Source organism: Chenopodium album, chromosome 4 (genome assembly GCF_948465745.1).
Source record: "Chenopodium album chromosome 4, dcCheAlbu1.1, whole genome shotgun sequence".
NCBI lineage: Eukaryota > Viridiplantae > Streptophyta > Magnoliopsida > Caryophyllales > Amaranthaceae > Chenopodium > Chenopodium album.
Genome location: NC_137837.1, coordinates 71,029,154 through 71,055,038, shown reverse-complemented (window position 1 = coordinate 71,055,038; position 25,885 = coordinate 71,029,154). Strand labels below are relative to the sequence as shown.

The 25,885-nt window shown below is 33.9% G+C and overlaps 3 protein-coding genes and 1 long non-coding RNA gene across 4 annotated transcripts; 2 read left to right on the top strand and 2 right to left on the bottom strand.

Annotated features, from left to right (window-relative positions):
- Positions 1 to 509: 509 nt before the first annotated feature.
- Positions 510 to 2,061, bottom strand: LOC145629271 (uncharacterized). The gene is made up of 2 exons (XR_014111627.1): positions 1,516 to 2,061; positions 510 to 741 (listed from the first exon to the last, which is right to left on the bottom strand). It is a non-coding gene; the product is annotated as an uncharacterized LOC145629271 (long non-coding RNA).
- Positions 2,062 to 6,312: 4,251 nt separating this feature from the next.
- Positions 6,313 to 7,185, top strand: LOC145627202 (uncharacterized). Its single transcript, XM_081679596.1, has 2 exons — positions 6,313 to 6,860; positions 7,000 to 7,185. The coding sequence occupies exons 1-2, from the start codon at positions 6,333 to 6,335 to the stop codon at positions 7,006 to 7,008; spliced, it is 537 nt and encodes a 178-aa protein (XP_081535722.1). The 5' UTR covers positions 6,313 to 6,332; the 3' UTR covers positions 7,009 to 7,185.
- Positions 7,186 to 7,609: 424 nt separating this feature from the next.
- Positions 7,610 to 8,458, bottom strand: LOC145627201 (uncharacterized). Its single transcript, XM_081679595.1, has 2 exons — positions 7,962 to 8,458; positions 7,610 to 7,851 (listed from the first exon to the last, which is right to left on the bottom strand). The coding sequence occupies exons 1-2, from the start codon at positions 8,256 to 8,258 to the stop codon at positions 7,840 to 7,842; spliced, it is 309 nt and encodes a 102-aa protein (XP_081535721.1). The 5' UTR covers positions 8,259 to 8,458; the 3' UTR covers positions 7,610 to 7,839.
- Positions 8,459 to 15,484: 7,026 nt separating this feature from the next.
- LOC145629270 (putative serine/threonine-protein kinase At1g54610) lies at positions 15,485 to 25,609 on the top strand. Its single transcript, XM_081681819.1, has 8 exons — positions 15,485 to 16,377; positions 17,817 to 18,101; positions 18,279 to 18,596; positions 18,991 to 19,218; positions 20,011 to 20,111; positions 20,704 to 20,818; positions 24,025 to 24,504; positions 25,087 to 25,609. The coding sequence occupies exons 1-8, from the start codon at positions 15,928 to 15,930 to the stop codon at positions 25,291 to 25,293; spliced, it is 2,184 nt and encodes a 727-aa protein (XP_081537945.1). The 5' UTR covers positions 15,485 to 15,927; the 3' UTR covers positions 25,294 to 25,609.
- The last annotated feature ends 276 nt before the right edge of the window (positions 25,610 to 25,885 follow it).

Genomic DNA, 25,885 nt, shown 5'->3' with positions numbered 1-25,885 from the left:
TTTTCTCCCACCACTCGGGTAATAAATAAATTATATATGGAGAAAAAAAATTTGATTTTATGAAAATGTTGTTGTGAAGTATCCAACAATATATATCTCCCATGAATGTACATATCAATGATATTTTTTTCTTAAGTTTTTAAATATTTAACCACAAAAAAACAAATAAACTAACACTATATGATGGGATTGAGGGAGTATAATCAGTGTTTAAAAACTTTGAAATACTTTTATATGAAACAGAACTTTAAATCTTTAATACTCCCTCCGTCCCTAAATTATATTCCTACTTCTCTCTATTAGGTAAGGAATAAATGCTAGAAGTAGGAATGTAATTTAGGGACGGAAGGAATACAAGTATACATTCTTTGAGATATTTTAGTTTGGCTTATGTGTCAATGAATACTATCAAGAATTCAGATCATAAATTTCCATTAATCATACAATTGCAAAAATTATGCATGCATGGTAATTATTAGATGAGAAGCCGATATTTAAAATTCAATATATAATAGATAAAAAGTTCATCATTCATATATAATTTTTAGTACAAAGAACAAGAGTAGTACTAGTACATCATAACTCATTAATTAGACACATTGATCATAAGCTGATGATATGCCATTTTATTATTTTACTACAAACTCCTGCATGCATGGATCAGATAGCTTAGCTAAGGATCGGACTATATATCGGAGTACTCAGATTTCCAATTCCTCTTCGCTTACTTGCTCGATCATCCTGTGTCATCAAAGCCAAGCAACATTAATTAATTAGCAAAATTAACGTGATTAATTATTACTCCCTCCGTCCCTTAATGCCTTTTTCTCTTCATTATGTGAGGAATAAATGCTCAAAAGAGGCATTGTATTAAGGGCACGGAGGGAATAGTATCTATGTCATCGCTCGAAAAAGTTATGGGGTCGTACGTGCCTTTGATTCCCTAATCTCATATGATGTAGGAGATGTTTAATTAGACTAGGCAAAATAAATCCGTACATAAAAATTTTCTACACAACTCTGATATATATATTTGAAATTTATAAAAACAGAATTTTGACCAAAATTGAACTAGACATCTTCATATGAGATTTCACGTGACTAAGGGCCTGTTCTTATACGTTTATTTTCAGTTCAATTCAGCTCCTAATTTCCTTCTCTTATAAAATATTCATTTCAGCTCAGCTCAATTCAATTCAGTTTAACTCAGCTTAGTTCAATTCAGTTCAGCTGATTTCAGTCTATTAAAACAGGCCCTAAGTATCTAATCTACTGTAATAAACCGTTTTTAGATACGAGTCACATAATTTAAATGTCACACAACATAAATATAATAATCTAAGTTAATACTGGACCGACTTAATGATGACAAACAGGTCAAACCAAATAAACTTCGATCAGATTAACCTATTTGTAACCTCTAATATTGACACTTATATTTTAATCCATAACAAAAAAAAAAAAAAAAAAAAAAGTAAGTTAATATAAATACAGTACAAAAGTCTTAATTATTACCATATTAATCACTGTCACTGCCACTGCTGTCACCACCATGATGTCCAAAGTGGTGTTTCTTGCTCTTCTTCTTGTAACCCATCCCATGGTGTCCACTTCCATGGTTCATGAAACCTTGAGCCATGCCGCCTAACCCGGCACCGTGACCATAATACGGGGTGGCGTGGTGGTTGTTATGATGACCATGGTGGGCATCATGGCCATAATATGGGACGGCCGTAGCGTGGTGGCTGTCATAGCCATGATGGCCTCCACCATGGCCGTAATACGGGACAGTGTGTTGGTTGTGGTGGTTGTTAGTATGGTATACGCCGCCTTGCTGATGGTTGTAGTGGTCAGTTTGACCAGGGTAATAAGGATATGAGTTCATTGCTAGTAGTACACTTAAGTTGTCTAGTATAGAAGATAAGTTGTTATGCACTTGTAAGTTGTAACAAAGGAGTTTCGCACTCTTATATAGGAGTTTGATAGTGGGGGAGAAGGCGAACATATACTCCATAATTTTTTTGTTGAGAGTTATACTCTGAATTATTTTTCTCCCATCAATTCTACTTTCTTTATTATTATTATAAAATAAAAACCAACAAAATTAATTGATTTACAAGAAATTAGTAGAGAGTCGAGATACAATTTGGGCCCTCACTCCTCTAGTTATAGTAAATCCGATCCCGCCGAATATGTGAGCAGTTGCACAAGTACCTATAGAAAATTAGTGGAAAACGGAGATACAACCTATAGATTATATTATTATTATTATTATTATTATTATTATTAGTCTACTACCACTTTATTCTCTCCCCTTGACTAATACGAATCTAATGAAATCTCATTTGATAATGTTTCATCTAAAAGATTATTGATTTATTGTACAGTTAAATTCATACTCTCTAGTCAAATGTTATTGTACAAATAAGTCATAATCTAGTCAAACTAGAAAATTTGATCAATCCAGTCCAAATTAGAGGACATTGTAAAAATTTCTTCATCGATCAACTCTATTTCACAAATAAAATTTTCAGTAAACTTTATGCAAACCCATATTACGATTAATTAAAAGTGAATGGACAGAAAGGAGTAACGTTGTGAGATTGATGTGAACAAGGGACTGTCTATTTTAAATAAGGTTATTTTAGATTTTAACACCTGCTAAAAATCCGAAAATGGTTTTTAACACCTCCAAAAAAAAAAAAAATTGATTTTAACACCAACCAAATTTCAAAAAATTGGGTATTACCACCACGTAACTGATTCCGTTTACAAATCCGTTAAGTAGGGCCATATAGACACGTGTCGCTTTGTTATTGGCCAAAAAAATAATAAAAAATTAAAAAACAAAAAATAAAAATTTTAAAAATTTTTTTTAAAAAAAAAAAAAAACCTAAAACTACCCCAGCCACCCCAGCCCCACCCACCGCGCCACCACCGGCGTCCCCAAACCCATCCCCTGCCGGCGTCCGGCGTCCCAGAGAATCGCCCGGCGCCGGCGACCCCACCCCCACCACCCTTTCCTCCACCTACGCACCCCACCCCTTCCCTTAATTTCCCCATTTTCATTTCCTGACCACCACCCCGAAACCACCCTAAACGCCCCCTCCTCCGGAAAACGCCCCTCCTCCCCTTCCTCCTCCCCCGGAAACGCCCTCCCTCTCCTTTCCCCCTCCCTTAATCGATTCCCTACCACCCCAAACGAAACCCTAAAACCCGTTTAGGGTGGTTTCGGGGTTGTGGGTCGGGAACGAAAATGGGGAAAGGGAAGGGGTGGGGTGCGTAGGTGGAGGAAAGGGTGGTGGGGGTGGGGTCACCGGCGTCGGGCGATTCACTGGGACGCCGGACACCGGAAGGGGGTGGGTTTGGGGACGCCGGTGGTGGCGCGGTGGGTGGGGCTGGGGTAGTTTTAGGTTTTCAATTTTTTTTTTTTTTTTTTAAACAAATAAATTAGTGACACGTGTCACTGTGGACCACATTTAACGGAATTTTTTAACGGAAACCGTTAAGTGGTGGTAATACCAAATTTTTGAAAATTTGTATGGTGTTAATACCCATTTTTTTTTTTTTTTTTGAGGTGTTAAAAACCATTTTCGTGTTTTTAGCAGGTGTTAAAATCTAAAAAAACCTTTAAATAATGACTCACTAATAATTCACTATTATTGAAAGTCCGCCTCACCTGAAATTGATGGTGTGACATCTTAGTTTTGAGTTAAAAATGGTATATATTCTTAACTTATCTTTACTACTCAGAAAATCTGACCTTCCTGAAATTCCTCTCAAGCAAATTTGTCATAGCTAGTGGACAATTCAATGGAATTTGGGAATCATACATTGCATATTGATATTAATGATATATGCTGCCTTTGGTTAAAGTGACATTATGCGATCATAGTTACCCAAAGAGTCCCAATTCTTCATAGTAGTGAAACATTTGGAAAGGAAGAATCAATAAAAGAAATAATAAAAGGTCCAATAGTTTTATCAGAGCCAGATGGAATCGAATTTGATGCAATGATAATGTATTTTTTTCAAGTTTAGTGGAATAGACATGTTTAACAGAATAAATGAATAATAGTGCTACTCTAGCAAAAGTGACTCATTCTTAGAGGTGGGCATGCCGGCCCACAGGCGGCACGGGCCCGATACTAGATTGGCCCAGCACGGCACAAGCCCGCCAGTGGCACGGTCACCAAGGAGTGGGCCATGGGCCGTGTCGTGAACACAATTTTAAGAATTCGGCACGAGCACGGTACGAACCCGCGGGCGGCATGGTAGTTTGGCCCACCAGCACGGCACGCCTGACACGACCATAAAATAACGTAAATAATAATAAATAATAATAAATAACTATAATAATAAAAAGAATAATAATATAACAATAAAAAAAACATAAACATAAATTAATAATTTTTTTTATTTAAATAGTGTATCCATACTAAAAGTTGTTCAAAAAAATTAAAAAAATAAAAATATTATGAACGACCCAGTGTCCGGCACGACACGGCCTAGCACGTGGGCCGTGTCGTGTCGTGGGTTGGGATGTGCTAAATGGTGGCCCGGCACGACACGACACGCCAAAATACAGGCACGACACGAGCCACCACCAAGCACGACCTACGATGGCCCGACACGTTGCCCACCTCTACTCATACTCAATTATTCTACCCGAAATATATCTTAATTGAAACCCATAATCAACCTAAAATTACTTGACCCAATTTGATTGACCTGATCCAAATTAAATCAACCCCATCTGCATATTTTAACACTTGTACAAAGTTAATGGTGCATGTGGTCAATATAAAAACTTATGTTTATTATTGAGGCTGAACTCTATGGCATTCTTTACGATGAATTATTTGTTCTTTTACATTATATTCTTTTCAATATGGACATATTATTTTGATAATGAACTACTATTACATGATACAAAGTATGTTTTTGTGACTTTTGTTTGGATCGGATATCGATGACTCAATCTACCTGATTTAGGGCATGTTCTCTTACGTTGAAGTTCAGTTCAGTTCAGCTCAGTTCAGTTCAGTTCAGTTCAGCTCCTAATTTTCTTCTCTTATAAAATATTAATTTCTGTTCATTTCAGTTATGTTCAGTTCAGTTCAGTCAATGAGAACAGGCCCTTAGTAATCCGCTTTAAGATGAAGGGTAGGTGAAAGATGAAGCGGGTGACAGATGGGTTTACCTTGATACTTGAGAGTATAAGAGAGGATAAGAATTTACCTCTTTGTCAAAAACAAAAAAAAAAAAAAATAAATAAATAAAATTCTTTACCTTCAAGTGCACTCACTTAGTAGGATTCAAACCCTATATATATCTCTAGAATTTGAGGTAAGAACCTTACTAAGTGAGTCAATATTTTATTAGTCTATATTTCTACTTGAACAAATTTGAGGTACTAAGTATGATTTACAAAACTCCTTATTTCTCGATCTACATGACTTTCTCCATTATTCTTAGCAAGCACTACTACAATAAAGGCCAAAGATACCTGTTAAAATAGGGCTAAGAGACCTGTTAAGAGGAGGTCTCTAGCTCTCAGATCTCTTTGGTAAAGAGACTTGTTTAGTGTAACAGGTCTCTTTGTGATTAATAAGAGAGCTAATAAGTGAGACAACAGGTCTCTTTGAGCGTTATTATATTACTAATTTAAGAAGGGAAACAGACCGGCTATGTAACATAACACAATAACTACGTATAAGTTTCATCTTCTTTAGGAGTTACAAACTGGTTTATGTTCATGTATGGCTTGTGTAGTTGTGTGACGTGTGTTACTTTTTTTGGGCAAATGCATGCACAACTGAGAATCCTGTTTTTGTAAAACTTAAATTGTTGAAATTTCAATTGAGTGAATTGGTTCTTAAGAATATATATTCCAATCTCTCTATATATATTTAATCAATGAAAAACTCATGTCCACCCAATTTAAAATTCAATCAAAATAGAGAGACTAAAAACTTTAAATTGCTATGATAGATTAATTTATATATGATTCTCTCTACCAATTCAAGATCACATATAATGTTAATTTTAAATTGAAAGAAATGATAAGCCAAATTGCTATGATAAATTAATTTATACATGATTCTCTCTACCAATTCAAGATCACATATAATGGTAATTTTAAATTGAAAGAAATGAATAAGCCTAAAATAAGAATATGTACCATTAATCCCATTATGAAATAATTGATAAAATATTGTCTATTGAAAGCAAAAGAAAAATACCCATCGACAAAGAACACCTATAAAATTAATGTTAATACTTCTCTTATAGCATAAACCAGCAAAAGATCCTACATCAATTTCATAAAAATGGCTACAATGCAATTGTGTAAGCCTGCTCAAGTTAGTTGTGATCAAACTAAAAATCCGAAAACCGGGCAAAACAATGAGAAAAAACTTCACTTCCACTTCTGGCAGAAGCATGGGAATGAAAAGAAAAATGAGCAAGCAACTAACAAGCATCAAAACGATGTTGGACACCCTAATTACAAGCATGTAACATTTGAGCATAAAAATGAACATGGGCAAGCCGCCAACAAGCCGTGCCAGGATGTTGGCGGACACCCTAAGAAAGGGAATACTGAGGTCAAAGTTGTGCATGGGCAAGCGCAAGGTCAAGTTGCTAATAACAAGCACCAACACGAGGTGACTACTACAAGTAACCCTAGAGGTCACAAGTTAAGGCAGTGCTTCGGCCATGGGGCCGCCGGCCTTGCAGATTCGGACGTTGATGAGGAAACTGAAACAATTGTTATTGAGAGGAAAATAAAAGAAAGAGTGGTAATTAGCCATGTTAGGAAGTGTCATGACCACAAGGAAGGAGCCAAGCATTTAGACGTATGATTTATAATTCAACTCCTCTTTTTTTTTTTCTGCTTTAATTTAAATAAGTTTATAGTAAAAAAAAAAAATAAAAAAATAATACAAATATGAAATTTCTAACAATTGTATTTGTTGTATTGTTACATGCATGCAGAGATGCTAATTTATGGAAGATTGGAAGGAGTTGCTGACTTGCTGTGGATTAAAAACATAATGATCTAAGTATTATTAATGAGTGAAAGTTTGTACTTTTTTATCTAATGAATTTGTTTGCACTATGTTTGTAATGTTATCTTTTCAATACAAAATAAAAACTCGAATATGATTTAGATATTTAAGATATTATGATTGGATTCAAATTAATTTTGTTTTTACAAGAGAAACTGTAATTATTGCGAAATTGATGGAAATAAGTCATTGTAAAAGAAAATAAAAACACAGTAAATAAATTTGGGTCAAATTATTGAGAATTTAAGACAACAAAAAAATCAACATAAGATGTGGCTTCCAATTAGTTTAGCAGGTTAAGGCTTTTGAGGCAAACCCTTTGGTATCAAATCTGCTGGTTAATATCGCCATTTGTGGCTCTCTTTACACGAAGAGAAAGAAATAATGGTTGCCCTGGCCTTAAGGCCCTTAACATTGCACTAAACATAATGATTGTTGATATTGTGCACACAAATAGGGAATAGATGCAATATGAGATGTGATCAACTTTGGTTGGATTCCTCCAAAAACGTCCCAAAAATGAGAAGTGTTTTTTTATCAGTACGTGACCGGTTGCTCATGAACGCAATATAACACATATTATATACGTAGTATAGTGCAACAAACAGTTCTACTAGTAATACAAAGTTGGGTTTATTTGATCTTAGGAAAGTAAAACTTGTACATAGATTTCTGGTTACACATTACATTACATATTACACACAAATCATCACACTTCATACAAGTCATAAGTAGTAAACAAACTCCGATTTTCCAGTCCTAGACTTCAGTCACACCTCTGCATAAACCAAATATGCACAATAAATTCAATAAACACAAAATAAACTTAAAATTTTCTTTCAAAATAATTCAATCTTAAAAACTCTTAGATAAAATAAAAATACAGACCTTCCTAGGCTCACAGCGTTCATGATCACTGTCACTGTCGCTGCTGCTGCTGCTGCTGCTGCTACCATCATGGCAACGCCCCTCTCGGTTCTTCTTCTTCTTATGGAACATCCCGGTGATCTTACCGATTATCCCCTGCTCATGATGATGCTGGTTATGCTTTGGCGCGCCTGCAGCCACAACATCCTCATGCTTATAAACCGTGCTATATTCAGACACACCATGTTGGTTAATTTTGGCCTGTTCAGTACCATAGTAGGAGTTTTTGTCATATACTACTGGTCTACAAGAGGCCATTTCGAATTAAACTAGTTTAATTTTGGTTATTTATTTTCTATATTATAGGCTTATTGTTTGATGCTAAGAAAATTACAATTTAAGGGGCATTATATAGAAATGCAGGATTTGGTAGGTTTACATATAACATAATCTAGAAATTTATTACTAAGCAAAAAAAAAAATTAAAAAAAATTGTCAGCATATATTCTGCCTTTTCTATGGTATGCCTTTTGTTGATGGAATTTAGCTATATATCACATCTGGAAGGTCTTAAAGTTGTTCGAATTCGGGTATTTTTTTGTGAATGAAATAATCAGTACTATATGTAACAGACTCTAAGCAATAACCAAAGGGTTGGCGTTGAGGACTTGAGGGTATGCAATCCAAGTTATTACACGTGCACACTCCGATCCATTAGAGGCCTTTTGAAAAGGAGCCCAAAAACAATTCTGTGTGGGCTAAGCTGATAATATTTTACTAATATTGTGTGTGCAGCTCATATCAACAAGGTGGGTGGATGACTCGGGTCCAACATACATCACTTGAACAACACTAGATTACATCCAATTTAATTTACTACTAGGGTAGTTTATGCTTGATATCAACCCTATAATATATTGTAATAAATCTAGGGTCTGAACTGAGCTCAACTGAACTGAGCTCAACTGAACTGACCTGAACTAAACTTATTGAAGCTGAACTGAACTGAACTGAATATTTTATGAGAGAAAAAAATTAATAACTGAAATGAACTAAACTGAAAATAAGCTGAACAGGACATACCCTAATATAGGTATTGCCTTCTTTTCTAATTTTTTGGTAAGAAGGACCCTCGTTGGAGTATAACCATTTAACCAGTTAGTTACGTAGGCAATTAAGATTTAAGAATTGAGGTGAAAGTAAGGGAATCCCCATACGGCCATACCCCAAGCATATATATGATTCAATCCCTATACGCTTCCCTCATTTGTATGTAACAAGTTTGAGACCAAAGACAACTAATTTAATGCCAAAAACACACCAGAAAACTTCACATGTTATAATAGATATCACAAAGTCGATCCCTCCAAATTCTGCCTGTAAGTTTGTGTTTATTAGTCAAAATACGCGACCCAAGCATCATCCTTGTGTTTAAATCTGCTTGTTAGAGAGGTAGAATCCATTGTAAGTAGGCCATATTACCATGTTCCTTGCTTCTTCACGTTCTTCAATTATCATCTCACTTGTGTGGTTAGTTATGCATTTCTTTGTTCGTGTATAGTTCATTTTATTTTTTTATCGTGCGTGCCAATATCATATCCCTGCTTGCTCATACCTTCTCTGTTGGCGGTAATATGTCACTACTTAGGGCCTGTTCTCTTCCGTTGAAATTCAGTTCAGTTCAGTTCAGTTCAGTTATAATAATAATAATAATAATAATAATAATAATAATAATAATAATAATAATAATAATAATAATATTAACAATAATAATAATAATAATAATAATCAATAAGTAATAAATAATAATAATAATAATAACCATCAATAAATAATAATAATAATAATAATAATAATAATAATAATAACAATAATAATTGAAATAATACTACTAATAATAATCATCAATAAATAATAATAATAATAATAATAATAATAATAATCAATAATTAATAATAATAATAATAATAATAATAATAATATACACATATGTATAGTAATAAATAATCAATAAATAATCAAAGATCACTAATCCGTAGTTAAAAATCACTAATTAATAAGTTTAGTTCAGTTCAGTTCAGTTCAGCTCAGTTCAGTTCAGTTGAGTTCAGTTCAGCTGAGTTTAATCAATCGGAACAGGCCCTTAGATTAAGTGATGGTATCGATGGAGAGGGGCCAAGGGGATAGAATTTGCTATATACACTGAGGTAAGTCGTACACTAATCTAACCCAAAGTTAGTTTTTTGCTCTTTATTTAATGATTAAATGAAAAACAATTCTCAAAATGAGAACAAAATACGCATAGGCGTACGGGGCATCCGGTGTATATAACAATCTCTCCTGAGGAGATACATATATTTTCTAATATTTATAAATTGTAACTATTGGAAAAAGGTTTTTCAATATCACTATTGCATTGAATAAGAGTATCCGTAGTAATCTATTAAATTATGACATACTACTCCGTTTTTTTTAGTTGACATGGTTTGACTTTAGCACTATTTACATACTCTCTTTTGTTTGTGTTTTATGGTTTATATATAATGAAAATTATAGTCAAGTGGGATCTTGTTAGATTCGTCATGATATATATTTTCAAATTATCAAATATTCATAATTTTTGTTTATCAGTAATTAAAGATATGAATGGTTGAAGTTGTGTCTTGACAAACGTGACTTAAGAAAACGTATCAGCTAAAAATAAAAGGAGGAAGTACCTTTTAGTTATGAGGGTTGTACTTTTCCTTCGGTCGTCAACCTTGCGGGGGTGTATAAAGGATGATGATTTCTTATCATTATTTATTACTCTTTTTAGGACTTGTTCTCTTCAATTTATTTCAGATAATTATTACTTATTCCTTAATAATTCAGATCAATCAAACCAGATCAGAAAGATTCAGATCAGACCAGATAAGAACTTTTGATTATCATTTATTTATCGTTGATTGCGTATAAATTTTTTTTTTTTTTTATAAAAGTTCATGATGAGACGAATCTAATAAGATCTCTTTTGATAATGTTTTTCTTTATAGATTAGTATTAAAACGCGGATCAAAATTTAGGGCTTGTTCTCATTGACTGAACTCAGCTGAACTGAACTGAACTGAACTGAACTAAATTTCAACGTATGAGAACAGGCCCTTAGTCAAATTGTTAAATCAGATCAAATCAGACTAGATCATAAAAATTCAGATCAGACCTTACAAAATTCATACTATATCTACTTATTTCAGGTGAAGAGAACAAGCCCTTAGTTTATTTTGTAATCCCTTAATTTACTCACGTAGGTTGATAGTTAAACACATCCCTTATTCTTATTAGCTGATGTATTTAGACAAATACTCTAATAATGTGTCTATCTAGTCATAATCTAATGCTTCCTTATGTACTATAAATACTCTATCAGTGAACTAATTTAGAACGATGTAACATTAAGTTACAACGCAAAATCAAACTCATTTCCAAATAGGTAGGGTGCATGATGACTTGTACACCATTCTCGCCAACATATTAGAAGAACAAATTATAATTAAACTGATCACATTCACAATTTCACATTCACCCAAAACATTGGCAAGAGCCTATGGCTGTTCATGGTTGTCCCGGATTAATGATGTGATTTGCACATTCTAGCTCGGTGTTAGCAATGTAATAATGCCATTTTTTCATGATGTGATCTCAAATCAAAAATATAAAAAGGGTTATGTAGTGTGACATAAAGTGTAACAGAATCACTGAATCACTAACCAAAAGGGTTAAACTAATTATGAAGTTGTGGGTCAAGGAAGCATATATATTGGGATATCTGTTGCCCAGATTTTGTTTTACTAACAAAATCATTTCATCTAGTCGTAGATTATTAATGGACCCACTAAAGTTTGGCATATCATTTCACACGTCTTCTTCTATAAGTTCGCAATTTTCTTTCTACAATGTATTGTTCCTTTGCTTTCGTATGGCATTGTATATTTCTATTTATTTTTACTTATTTCAGAAAAAATAAGTTCAGATCAAATTAGAAATAAAAAGTTTAAATTTGAAAAAAAAAAAAGAGCTTAGATCAAATTATTATTTTATCGCTAAATATCTTTAATTTCGTAATGAAAAAAATTATGAAAATTACATATCAATAATATTACAAGTTTAACAAAACCCCACCTAATAAGGTGAACTAAATATGTCCTAAGTTTGAGTAGAGGAGGGAGGTAAAAGAATCCCCTACTCCCAAGCATTTTGTAGTTAGTTAGTCCTAAATAAGTCCTAAGCATTTTGTAGTTAGTGTCACAAGGCGAGTTCTCCACCAACTCCATCAATCTTTGCTTGGTATTTTAAGTTAGTTATGTGCTTGAACTTTATACCAGTCAGTCCTTTAGCAATAAAAATGACACTGGTTGAATGAAATACAATCATACAAGGCTACAAGCAGTCAGCATGCAACCATTTGTTCGGTGAATATTCTTTGTGCTTTTGTTCAAGTGAATTTTGTACTGGTACGTAGGATCTAACCTTGGATAAAATCTTTTTCATTTTCTCTTTGGATTTTAGATAAACATGCTCTTTAATAATTATGGTGTAAGCATAATTATGGTGTAAGCAATTACTAAATTTATTTATTTTCTAACTGTGGCCTTTACGTAGGCAAATAAATGTAAATATATGAACTTTGCTTTTAAATAATCTAGCTATGTGCACTAATTTTAACCGAGGAAGTCCCAATCAATCAATTTGATAAACAAAATTTGTTTATCAAATGACAAAATGGTAAATAAAACAGCATAAATGCCTAGTCATTATGGCATTTTCGTAAATGTATCAACAACAATGAGACCCATATTTAATAAAAAATTGTAATTTTGCCATTTGATAAACAAATTTTGTTTATCATATTGATAAACTTGTATTTTTCTCATTTAAACTTTGGTACCTATCAATAACACTTTGCCATTTGGTAGTTTAAAAAACACATTTCCATTTGGCAATTTGGTTGCTTACAAAAAAAAAAAAAAAAAGAAAAAAAAATTGACAGGATAATTAGTTCTTTCTTCTACTACGGATTATCCGATCCGTCCCTTCATCCCTCAATGTTTACTTGCTCTATTTGTTATTCTACTTAAATTTACACGGAGTAATAGGATGAAAATAGTATAGTGCACCCGGGTGCACCGTGCGTATGGTGCACCCGGAAAGAACATTAGGCTTATTTTAAAGAACATGAGAAGAAAAAAAAAGAACATACGAGTGTTTGAAAAAGAATGTTTGTGTTTGACAAAGAACATGGCCTCCGAAAAGAACATTAGGTATATTTTAAAGAACATGGAATAAAAAGAACATGTTAGTGTTTGAAAAAGAACATGATAGTATTTGAAAAAGAACATGCATAATAGTGTTCAACAAAAGAACATGTTTGTGTTTGACAAAGAATATGACCTCCGAAAAGAACATTAGGCATATTTTAAAGAACATGGAATAAAAAGAACATGTTAGTGTTTGAAAAAGAACAAGCTAGTGTTTGAAAAATTAACCTTACTTGGTTATCTTCCAGTTGGCTTCAATTCATTACTATTCTTCTTTCTCCTCTAATTGTTCTTTTTTGAACAACTTGTACTTTATAGCTTTAATTATTATTTTTTTTTAAAAAAACCCCAAATTCACAAAATTAAACACTTTGACTTTAAAATTATTGACGGAAAACAATGTGCATGTACAAAATTTATACTTACATTTTACTTGAATCCACCATTTGTTTAAGTTTGAAGGTTGAATTGTTGAAATAAGTTCAATTTTTTTTCTTGGGTTTCACTTTGAAGATGAACAATTTTGCTATTTTGAATTTTTTTTTGAAAAATAGAAAAAGATAGAGAGAAAAGTTATGGAGAGAGAAAATGAGTACTATGGAAATGATTTTTACCCAAATTCATTGAAATTCTTAAATGAAAACGATGGTGTAAAGGAGAGAAAAAATTGACAGCAAGAAAGGGAGTGATAGGAAGGGAAAGAGGAGTGAGAAATTGCAAGAGAAGAGAGTGATGGATTTGCAGTTACAAGAAAATAAAAACATGTTCATTTTTTATCCATGTTCTTTTAAATATACTAAATGTTCTTTTGGGTGCACCATGCGCATGGTGCACCCGGGTGCACCAACCACAAATTAGTAATAGGATAGCATCCCAAATGAAGTTTACGGGCAATATGGTTGGCACTATATCATCAAAATGGTATTATGGAACATTTAGCTTCAAGTAAACCATGTCTTTACACTAAGTTATGTCATATTTCCTATTCTAATTTATAAATAAAATATCAAAATGTAGTGAATGAAAATGTGAGAAATTAAATTAAATTAAGATAAGTGTGAATTAAGTCAAACATAGTAAAACAAATTCCATGTAATTTCATATAATGACCTAGGGCATATAATGACCTAGGGCATATCTTGGGCCAATTACTAGCTTTTATTCAAAATTTCAACATACAAAAGGTTTTGAGAGCACTTATAACTATTGATTTATGACAAGTTAGGTCAAGTGTCAAGTCTCTTTTAGGAGATAAATGATGTTGAAAAAAATTAATAATCTTGGGAAGAAGAACCACCAATCAATTCATTTACAAACTAAGCAAAATGAAAATGGAATATCAACAATGAGAATCAATTTAGGGGAATGGTTCATCTAATGGTGCTCTATCTACTTATTTTAGTTAACTATGTCGTCTTAACTGTCTACCAAAGACCTACTATCATGCTATTGACATTCAACCAAGCATATCGATAAACAAGATGAACTTAAAAAGGCAAAGAAAGTCTCTACATTATGTAGTTCTTATTTTCATGGTCCTTCATTCCTAATAATTGAGGCAACCAATTTCATCTTCTCGATCTTCCACTAAGGGTACATTAATAATGGTTGTATAATAATTAATTATACTAATATTAATAACTTAAAAACTATACACGAAGTCAATTAACCAAAATCATCCAAATCCAAAACCTTATACTTAACTTAAAGATTCATTCATAACTCAAACCTTTCTCAACAATTTCAAAATTCTTGACGACATTACTTAAGTTGGTGTTTGTAATGAGCATTAGGATTTGGGAGATTTAAAAATAAATAAATAAATAAATAAATTTTGAGTACCCATTGATCAACCCATGAAAACTGATTTCAAATTTTTATTGTCAAATCATCATCTGCTACTTCTTAACCATTATTCGTAAAAATTATTCCCGTCACTTCAATTACCCAAAAACCAGGTATCCAATTATGAAGACCCTTATAATATCTATTCTAATATCTGACCAAATGACCTATAATTTCCCCTAAACAACCCAAAAAAGACAACATTTTTTGTAACCAACCATAATTAATTAATAAAGTTGCTAATTTTCTCACTAATCATCCTTCTTTCTATTTATAGAAACCACGCGTCAAAGAGAAGCGAGTGAGCAATCCCTCTTCTCAAATACAAAGAATGTCTATGTCTCACTCTTCTCTCTCTCAAAAACGTATATAAATTCTTCGACAGTAAAAACTCTGAATAATACACTCTTTCTCTCTCTACTTTCTCTCTCTTCACATTCTCAACCAAATTAATGCATCTTCTTCTTCTCTCTCCTCTTCATCCTCTCATATTTCTGGAAATCGGAGCCCTAGATCCATTGTTTTTTATGCTTTAATTCAATCCTAATTATTTACCCAATTTACTCTTTTCCTAGGGTTTGATGATTTTGTTTATATTAGCTTAACTTATTTATTTACTCTGACATTTACTGCAAGTTAGGGTTTGTTTTGTACGAATTTGACTCAGATCTTGTAGCTGAATTTTCTGGGATTTTCAATTTCAATTTCAATTTCCCCTTTTTTGGGATGATGGGTATTGAATTTTTACTGGGAATTGTGCGAAATTGCTGGGTTTTGCCTCCTTTTGTAGTGTAATGGAGTGATGCGATTTTCCAGTGAAGGAGTGTTAGTGTGAAATTGGGGGTAAAATGGGTTGCATTTGTTGCAAACCATCTGCAATTGAAGATGATAGTAAGGAGAGTCCAAGGGAACGGCTTTCGAGTAAGGCGGTATCGTCGGAGGCAAGGGTTTCATCAAGAGTAGCTTCATTGAGGAGGGAAGATCGGAATACTCATCATAGTAGTCATAGTATTAGCAGTAATGGTAATGGAGGTGATGAGAAGGTGATGTTGATTGATAAGCAGGTGAATAATGGGAGTATTCGTTTACATGGTGAGAGTTTCGAGCGAAAGAGGGACAAACCGGAGCTTGTTATTCCGCATCATCATCCTCCGGTGATTGGGGCGATTCCGAAATCGGTGTCTGTTGAAGGAGAGCAGGTTGCTGCTGGGTGGCCGACTTGGCTTGCCGCCGTTGCTGGGGAGGCTATTAAAGGATGGGTGCCACGGCGGGCGGATTCCTTTGAGAAGTTGGATAAGGTATGGTTCAATGTATCCGTTGTAATTATTGATTTGGATTGTTATGTAATTCAATTTTGGTTTTTTTTTTGTTGATTTTGGTGCATTTAATTCAATCATGTTACTGATATAATTAGGATTTAGAATACCAAAAAAAGACAGTTTAATTGGTTGCTGATATTGTTGCTTATTGGTTATGTGTGTTAAGTTTGGACTAGAGTTGAATTTAGGTTGATATCTAGGTGAACTAATTGGTCAATTGGATTATTTTTAATTTATCTTAGAATTTATGAAGAATTGGGTAAAGCTTTACTTGGTCAATCGTAATATTTTAGCATGTCTAAGATTTTTTTTGGAAAATATGGTTTTATACTAAATTATAGGAAACGTCCTATTTTACAGGTTGCTTTCAAGTTTCTTCTTGATCTTTTGTTTGTTTATGTATTTATTATTAAATGCGTCTGCATTGTGGAGAATTGGTCAGAAAGATTAAAAAGTATTGTTGAAATAACATCTGAATTCTACGAAGCATGTACTACTACGAACACATCATTAGAAATACTTGACGTGTTGAATTTTTGACTATCAGTGAGCACTTGAGCCACTTCTTCAGCGACCCTGTAGGAATATATTGTGGGTTGTGAGTATGCTTTTGAAGTTGTTAGATCTCTACTCTCCCAGTTTAGATGAAATCACATGCTTGAGTATAAAACTGTCTTACTGGACAAAGGCTAGATAATTTATCTTTGCGAATGGTGTTGATGGATGGTCTTATGACTTGCTTCCTAATGACCACTTGGATACATATTTTACTGGTTCCTTTTTGGTTTACAGGGTTATATATTTATTTCTGTGGCTTACACAGTTACTTAAGTGCTTGTTTTGTTTGTGTAGGAATTTAATTCCTATAGGAAGTTCTATATTATGGGAATTAATTTCCCGTTTGTAATTTATGGGAGTTGCCAAGACTAAGTTTGGTTGACATTAGGGAAAGTATAATTTCCATGAATTGGCATAGGAATTTTAATTAACCAAGGGGAGGCTAGGTAAATTATTTCCCATGATTTGTCGAAATTGCAAATTCCCCAGAATCTTAACTCCCCCCAGGCCCCCATTTTCTTTACATTTGGTCAACCAAACACCATGTCAAAAATCTAATTCATTTAAAGATAAAATTCCTACATTTTTTCCCGCGTACCAAACAATACAAAGATTTAGGTGGAGGAATTAGTGACTCATATTTTCCCTTTCATATTGTGGACTGGTTTTGATGAAAAAGTGCAGTCTCTGCATTCACTTTTTGTCAGGGTTCTAATTTTCATTGATAAATGCTCAACAGTTCCAAGCATGATTGATCATTATGTATCTTTTTTAAATTGATAACCTGATATGATTAGTATGGCCTGGTTTATTTAGGCATATTTCCTTACTCTTTGTCAATTTGTGTCATTTCTTCTCAGATTGGGCAGGGCACCTACAGTAATGTCTATAGAGCTCGAGATCTTGAAAAAAGGAAAATTGTTGCTTTGAAGAAAGTAAGATTCGACAACTTGGAGCCTGAAAGTGTTCGTTTCATGGCAAGAGAGATCCATATTCTTCGTAGATTAGACCATCCTAATATAATAAAACTGGAGGGTCTTGTTACTTCAAGGATGTCTTGCAGCTTATACCTTGTGTTTGAGTACATGGAGCATGACCTTGCAGGGCTTGCTTCTCATCCAGCTGTAAAGTTCACTGAACCACAGGTATATAGTCTTTAGTTTCTTTATCTTTGCATTCTAATTCCTCAGTTTGTCCTTGTAGCATTTACCATGTAAGAAAGCCTAATTAATGAAAACAAAATTGTTTCTAATTATTTGAGATTTTTGATTCTTTCCTCCTGCATGGTGTTTCAATCTTCTAACCGGCATATATATGTACAGGTTAAGTGCTATATGAAACAGCTGTTATGTGGACTTGAACACTGTCATAGCAGGGGAGTTTTACATCGGGATATTAAGGGATCTAATCTTTTAATTGATAACAATGGGATACTGAAGATTGCAGACTTTGGTCTGGCAAGCTTTTATGACCCCCGTCAAACTCAGCCTCTGACAAGCAGAGTTGTAACACTTTGGTATCGTCCTCCCGAGCTTTTACTTGGTGCAACTTATTATGGTACATCTGTGGACTTGTGGAGTGCTGGTTGCATACTTGCTGAACTCTATGCTGGCAAGCCAGTAATGCCTGGACGAACAGAGGTATTTGGTTTATTTCTTTCTCAAGGATATAAAATTGAATAAATGTGCACTTTAGATGCAGTTGGCACTGTTAGGTCTGTACTTTCTGGCTTCTGTGTAGTTATTTTTGTGAAAGATTGGGTAAGTTAACAGTTATATATAAAGTTGGATGAGGGGTTGTCATCTTCTTGCATGCGTCTTATGCTTGAAGATAAGCTAAATTTGAAATTTGGAGGGAGTAGTATCCAATAATTAAAATCATTTTTTTTTAGAAGTAAATAAGTACGTTTTGGAGATTTTGTTGTAGCATTTAATTTCCATGCTGAATATTTTGACAGTGGAATATCCCGATCAGGACCAACCTTGGTTCTTGTGAAAAATGGTTTGATGCCCTATCTCTGGCTATGTTTTATAGGTGGAACAATTACACAAAATTTTTAAGCTTTGTGGCTCACCTTCTGAAGATTATTGGAAAAAATCGAAGTTACCTCATGCAACGATCTTCAAACCCCAACAACCATACATTCGTCGTGTTGCGGATACATTTAAAGACTTTCCTGCTCCAGCTCTAAGCCTTTTGGAAATTCTACTTTCAGTTGATCCTGCTGACCGTGGCTCTGCATCTTCGGCCTTAAAGAGTGAGGTAGAGTTTTGTTAACTACTAGTATCTGTAGAAATTAAGGACTGTTCTACATTGAATCAAGTAGTATTCATTTTTCGATGTTTTTTGTATTCTGATGGGAAGTTATGGAATGTTACACGGAATAATCACTTTTGCTTAATGTAGCTGACCCCACTTATGGGATTAAGGCTTTGATTGATTGATTGATGGGAAGTTAGAGCTTTTGATATTCAAGCTCATTTCAACTTTAAATTCTTTGACACCTTTACTTCCTTAGAATATTTGGCATTTGGCTATATTCTTGGTTTCCAAACCATTTTTGAGATTTTTATGTATCAGATATTTATACATAATAATTTTAATTTCATCATTAAGCTGTAGCTTGTGATAAGGTTGCCAAACGGCTAAACCTTCACTAAGCGACTTAAAGACTCACCTTGATGGGGTATCAACTGATTTCCTTTGAATTTCATCTTCATTTTCTAGAAAGTATTGCATTATTTGATGTTCTGATAGATGTGTTCTAGCATAAGATTCAGTTATTGAAGATAGCTTTTATCTCTCTTGCATCTTCCCTTCATTCCTACCTCTCTTTTTTCCCCTCGTATCCTGATTTATGTGTTACTTAATTTTTTTTTTTGAGGGAAATATGTGTTACTTATTTAGTTTAACGTTATGAATTAACTGACGTTTTTGGAGAGTATTATATTTTTGTGTTGATCCCCATCCTTAATTTGTGTATCGTGAACATTTTTAGTTTTTTTTTTTTCCAAGCTGCGTCCTGTGCTTAATAGTGTATTTTTTATTCTTCAGTTCTTCTTTACGAAACCACTTCCCTGTGATCCATCAAGCTTGCCGAAATATCCTCCAAGCAAAGAGTTTGATGCAAAAATGAGAGATGAGGAGGCTAGAAGGTGATTTTTTTCATATATTTTTTTTTAAATGTTGGCATTTCTAATTAGCTTTGGCTCTGAAGGTTCCTATACTGAAAATAAGTGTTCTAATGAGAATGCAATGAACAGAGCAATGACTTTTAAGACAGATAGACATCCCGGATTTGACATCTACTTGCAATCTAGAAATTATAGTCCCTTTTTGATCAACATGAATGACAGAAGTTGGACAAGTATTCTAAAATTTGAATGTAGTGAGACATTTTTCTTTATGGCAGCATTGGTGTCCTAATACTATTTTTGAGGAACAATTGGTTTACCTATAATTCTGTTTCCACAATCTTCAAGGACAACACTAGAGTGTAGTTTAAGGTTTATTTATAGTATGCCGAAAGAGGACATGTCAGCACACTCTTTATACCATCCCCACATCATCTTGTAATCTGAACTGTATGGTTTCATTTCTGTTTCCACAATCTTCAATGCAACTGAACTGTAGGCTGATCTATAACGTACTGAAAGTAGACATATCAACTTCCTGGTTTTCTACCACCCCTCTCCCCTCCGGCCCTTTTTGAGAAATGAGAACTTACGAATTTGTGCATGCATGCAGACAAGGAGCTGCTGGAAGCAGGGCTCATAGGGGTGACCCTGAAAAGAGGGGAACAAGAGAGTCCCGAGCCATTCCCGCACCGGATGCCAATGCTGAATTAGCTGTGTCCATGCAGGTACCTTTCTATTCCATTTTTTTTAATGAATTTTTTTGGGTGTTTTTTGCTGCTTCCTGCAGCAGTAGCAGTCCACATATTGAGATTGGCTAAGGGATTCTTAGTAGGCGTATTTCTCTTTGAATATACTGTGGTTAAGCTCTCCATAACTTATTCTGGCTTATATCTTGAGCTCATTATGAGTTTATGACTTATTCAGGCACTTTGCATGAGCCATAGCCGTGGTGTATCTGTCTAAAATGTGATAAATACTTCCTCTATTCCACAAATATTGCAACAATTAACCATTTTAGGAAGTTTCACAAATATGCAAAAATTCCTTATTTGCACATGTTTTCTCTCTTTTTCTCTCATCACATGGGTCCCTATTTTATTCCTCTCTATCTCTCTCCTCTTTGTAAAATCTATGCCCCATCCTGCAATATTTGGGGACAGAGGAAGTATTTATTTTAACATTTTCATTTATTTTGGCCTTTCTAGACTGGTTATGAGTAAGACTATCAATTCTGGATTCTATAGGCTCTACCTCACTTGGGTTATATGGGGTTGATGATGTTGTTGTTGGGATGGCAAGGAAATGTAACAGTATAGTTTTATATAGGAAGGGATTTTAATATGCATGCAGTCGCTTCTGGAATCCACCAAAAGATGACATGGCTTGAGAGCCTATTCTAACCTGACCTCACCTAGAATTTTAGATTTTCATTACAATCTCAATATTCAACCTGAATTATTATTTGAGTCGGAATTTTGAATGAATGGAGGAAAATTAAGTAAAAGAATGTTTTTGTTAGAAACCCCTGTTTTGCAAGTTTGTCCATTCAGGATGAGTTATGAGTTACAACTTGTGCAACAGATTTTGACATTATCTCATGATCTTATTTGTAATTATTTCAGTGGTGGATTACTGTTATAACATATTAGTTACCATTTGATTTAATGATTTCAATGGAAGTTAGATAGTTGGAGCAGAATAGGATGGTTAATTTCTGTGCAAAATGGTAATAGCTAACAATTGCCCAAATCTCAAGAAGTCCTGCTTGCAATCATTGGTTGTAATTTGTGGCCTTGAAGTTAGCATTTATTGGGTTAGGGAGGCCACATCATGCTGTTGGGTTATATATTCTTGGCCTGAATATCTCGATTTGGACTAGCCATGGATCAGAGGCACGTTAGGGGTGATTAAACTCTGCAAAATGTCAAGCCTATAAATGGCTCTGATCTTAAGAAGTCCTGCTTCCAATTATTGATCGTAATGCTTGGCCTTGAACTTAGCATTGATTAGGTTAGGGCAGGCCACATCATGTTGTTGGGTCAGATATATTATTGGCCTGGGGTAGTGGAGTATTAGAGATTTGTACTGGCCATGGGTTGGGCTTTTACTTAATTACGTATTTATGTTTCGAGTGAGCTGAGGTGTGTAATATTTAAAATCTATTAGAAAAATAAACTTTTAAAGGCAATATGGGTCTTTTTGTGCCTTGGGTTTGCTTCAGTAGGCCTCATTGAAATGAGACATCAATTAACTTATACTAAAAGCGAACCTAAAGTGACACTTGTCACGATGTTATAAAAAAATTTCCCGCCTTTTTATCTTTCCTTTTTTTTTTTTTTTTTTTTTTTTTTGCCAAATTTTAATGACTTCCATTTTATAACCTACCATAATACTTATTTCCATTTTGACAACACATTTAATCCAATCATACTCAATTTAAATTTTTATTATTATTTTTCAACATATATTTTATATACTATAAATCTTTTAGTTACAAATATACTAACATAGTTTTAAATTAAGGTATTGACATATATCATCATCCAAGATTATCATAATATTAGTTTTTTTTTTCCTCCGACTTAAAATTTATTTTAATTAAAAATAGGAATAATAATTTTGGTAGGATACTTTGTATAAATCTTACAAATATACATAACGTTTATAAGAACAACCGAACAAAATCATTTTATTATATTATGTTCCTCTGTTTTTTTATAAGTTATGACCGACTTATGGTTGAATTTGCACATTTGTTGAGACACAACTTTGACCATCAATATCTTTAATTTTTTTTTTTTTTTTTTTGAATAGCATCAATATCTTTAATTAGAGACTATTATATTATTTTGTTACAAATATTTTTTTTTTTGGATAAATTTGTTGAATTAACACCATTTTTTATAAATTTTGTTGTAAAGTTTAATTATGATCGTGCATGGCACGGGATTTAACCTAGTACTATACATTAAAATTCAAAATAATTGACTGATGTGCCCCTTCTGTTCCTCTTTTGTGCCTCAAGTGTACTTTAAATGTGTTTAGCCTAGATCTGAAAAAGAGCTCACCCCTATTGCCTAGGTGTGCTTTTGCATACACCGGTAGTGATATTACAAGAAGGGAGGGAATGGGCAATTTTGGGGTAATAGAGTGCTCTACTATTGTCTGACCTTCAATAAGAGGGTGAAATATCCCCCTAATTATTCCCTCCTTGCGCAATCAATACCTCATCTATTCTACCTCCACCTGTATCGACTTTCATTCGTTGTGTTTTAAATTTTATTATCATCTTTGATACTTTATGCTCCAATCCAAGTAAAGCCGTAAGGATAGGTTCGTGCTATTGGATGCAACTCAATACCTAAGAGTGATATTTTTCACAATATGGTTTGGTTCTTAGTTTTAAAAAGCGCAAGGCTCTGGGAAAAGCGCAAGGCTCTTGGATGTTGCAAAAGCAGATCAAGTGGTTTAATAATTCCCTCCAAACTTTGGTTGTGTTTATAATTGTTGAAGGGTGGATGGTTATGCCTAACATGGAAGGATATTTAGTTTAGGGACCATTCCCTATCATTGTGAGTTCAGTTATATTTCTTGAAAACAAGAATCAAAGTTGAACTGTAAATTAAAAACTGGAAAGTGGAAACCCGAAGTGATACTGAATAGATCAGGAAGTACTTATCCTATATTTTGATTTGCCAGAATAGCTGACATGCCTTAGATATTTTTCTGAGTAATGTCGTGTCATGTCCCTTTGCTGACAGTTGTAAAATATATTCTGTTTCCCTTCACCATGTTCCTCCATTGCTGATTAAGTATTTTTGTGCCAAAAAAATTCTTAAATCACCATTTACTAGATTATATATTTCTTCTACTTTCTCTACCTTCCATTTCTTGGACTTTGTTTCTGTACTCATGTATATGCTGCTTTCAGAAGAGGCAGGCTCAATCCAATTCAAAGAGTCGAAGTGAGAAGTTTAATCCTCACCAAGAGGAGGTTGCTTCTGGCTTTCCAATCGAACCCCCTAGAGCATCTCAAGCAGCAGAAGATTCTGGTATAAGCAGGCATGGGCTCCATCATAAGAGAGCATCGCATTCAGGACCACTTGTTAACCCTGCAGCATGGGTGAAGGCTGGGAAGAACTTGGACGATGCTTCCAATGTGTCTAATGGGGCTGATACATCAACGTTGTCTGGTCCAATGACAGCGAGGAGGAGCTTCTTATCTGAGGACAAGAGAGAAAAGTCTAGTTCTCTGCGATCTGGTGCTCCAAAACTAGTAGCGAGGTTCCCTGGATCGTTTAAAGAATCGTCAGAGTCTATGAAGAGGCGAGATCAAGCAGATCAAGGGCAGGGTCTTGCAAGTTCTCATCAAAACGAAGATGGAAGAAGTAGCAATAATGATCCTGTGCTTGTAAGTTCTTTCTTTCATCTGTTCTTTTAGCCATACTTATCTTAATATATCATCCGTTCCAAATTAAATGATACATTTATTATCACATTAGCCAATGCATAATTTCAGTCATAATAAATATCTCTGTTTATCAACAAGTAAAAATTATAAACATTGTGTTTTGAAAATACACATTGAGAGAAATCTAAGAAGTTTCTATATAACTGTTTCTTCTTATTTATAAATTACAAAAATTAGTTAAGTAGAGTTTGTGAATAGTGTTGAAAGTCGTAATGTGTTGAGTAATTTGAAATGGAGGGAATTATTAAACCACTTGATCTGCTTTTGCAACATCCTAAAACCATGTACCCTTGGTTCAAGTAAAACTTGAGTAGGCATCCTCAATTTATATCTTTTTTTTTTTTTTTTTTATTTTTTTAAAAAAATTAAATTTAATTAAATTAATTTTTTTTTTTTTTTTTATTTTTTTTTTTTTGTCTATGTTTTTCAACTAGTAGTTGCAAAATCAATAACTAGGATCAGCTTCTTTTCTTTTTCAATCCTGTGCCCCTAAACTTTTGTGTTGTTTACACTATTATTTAGCTTGGCTACGGGTCAAAGGGCAGCAAAATTCACTACTCAGGACCTCTAATAGTCCCTTCAAGCAACATGGATCAGATGTTGAAAGATCATGATCGCCATATTCAAGAAGCTGTAAGGAGAGCACGAATTGACAAGGCTAAACTCAGAAAGATGCAGGCTGAAGGAAAGCAGGTATCGTCCACTTCATTGTTTGTTGCTGGCCGTTGAAGCAGAGTAGATAAAATCAATGTAAAGATTTAGAGCACAAATTTGGCTAGAAAGAGATTGCCGCAGAAAGCTGAAATCTGTGATTTTTGGCTTCTGGAGTAACGAGTCACGTTTCATTTTAGGAGAAATCCATTTTTTTTTTTTCCTTGTACAGTTTTAACTTACCCAGTTAAGTTGGCTAATATAGCCGTTTTGCTGCCAAGCTTGTGGCTCCTCCAATTAATTTACAGCTCACATGTAATCAGCTATTTATCTGCAAATACTGTATCAATACATGACATTCTTGTAGTGTTAATTCTCTTCAGAAATATTAGCATACTTAGCAGTCAATTAAGATAGTTTATAGAATCATCTTAGTGGCGAGTATAGATGCATCTGTATGCTTCTCTACCGCCTCAGCAGCTGCAGATGACAAATTTTGGTTGTAGTACTGCCTCAGCAGCTTATTAGGGTTCGCTTCGAGTAACTCAAAAGATCATGTCAACTATGTTGGAGCGTCTTACTAGTTTAGATCCTATGTCATGCACCGTTATTATAAAAATTATTCTTTATCAGTCTGACAACATTGAAAACATCTTACTCCTATATCACT

Bases quoted from the DNA above. Each gene is read 5' to 3' on its own strand.
- LOC145627202 (XM_081679596.1), top strand. From the start codon at position 6,333: ATGGCTACAATGCAATTGTGTAAGCCTGCTCAAGTTAGTTGTGATCAA.
- LOC145627201 (XM_081679595.1), bottom strand. From the start codon at position 8,258: ATGGCCTCTTGTAGACCAGTAGTATATGACAAAAACTCCTACTATGGT.
- LOC145629270 (XM_081681819.1), top strand. From the start codon at position 15,928: ATGGGTTGCATTTGTTGCAAACCATCTGCAATTGAAGATGATAGTAAG. The intron at 16,378-17,816 runs GTATGGTTCAAT...ATTTCTTCTCAG, and splicing joins CCTTTGAGAAGTTGGATAAG to ATTGGGCAGGGCACCTACAG. The intron at 18,102-18,278 runs GTATATAGTCTT...ATATATGTACAG, and splicing joins TAAAGTTCACTGAACCACAG to GTTAAGTGCTATATGAAACA.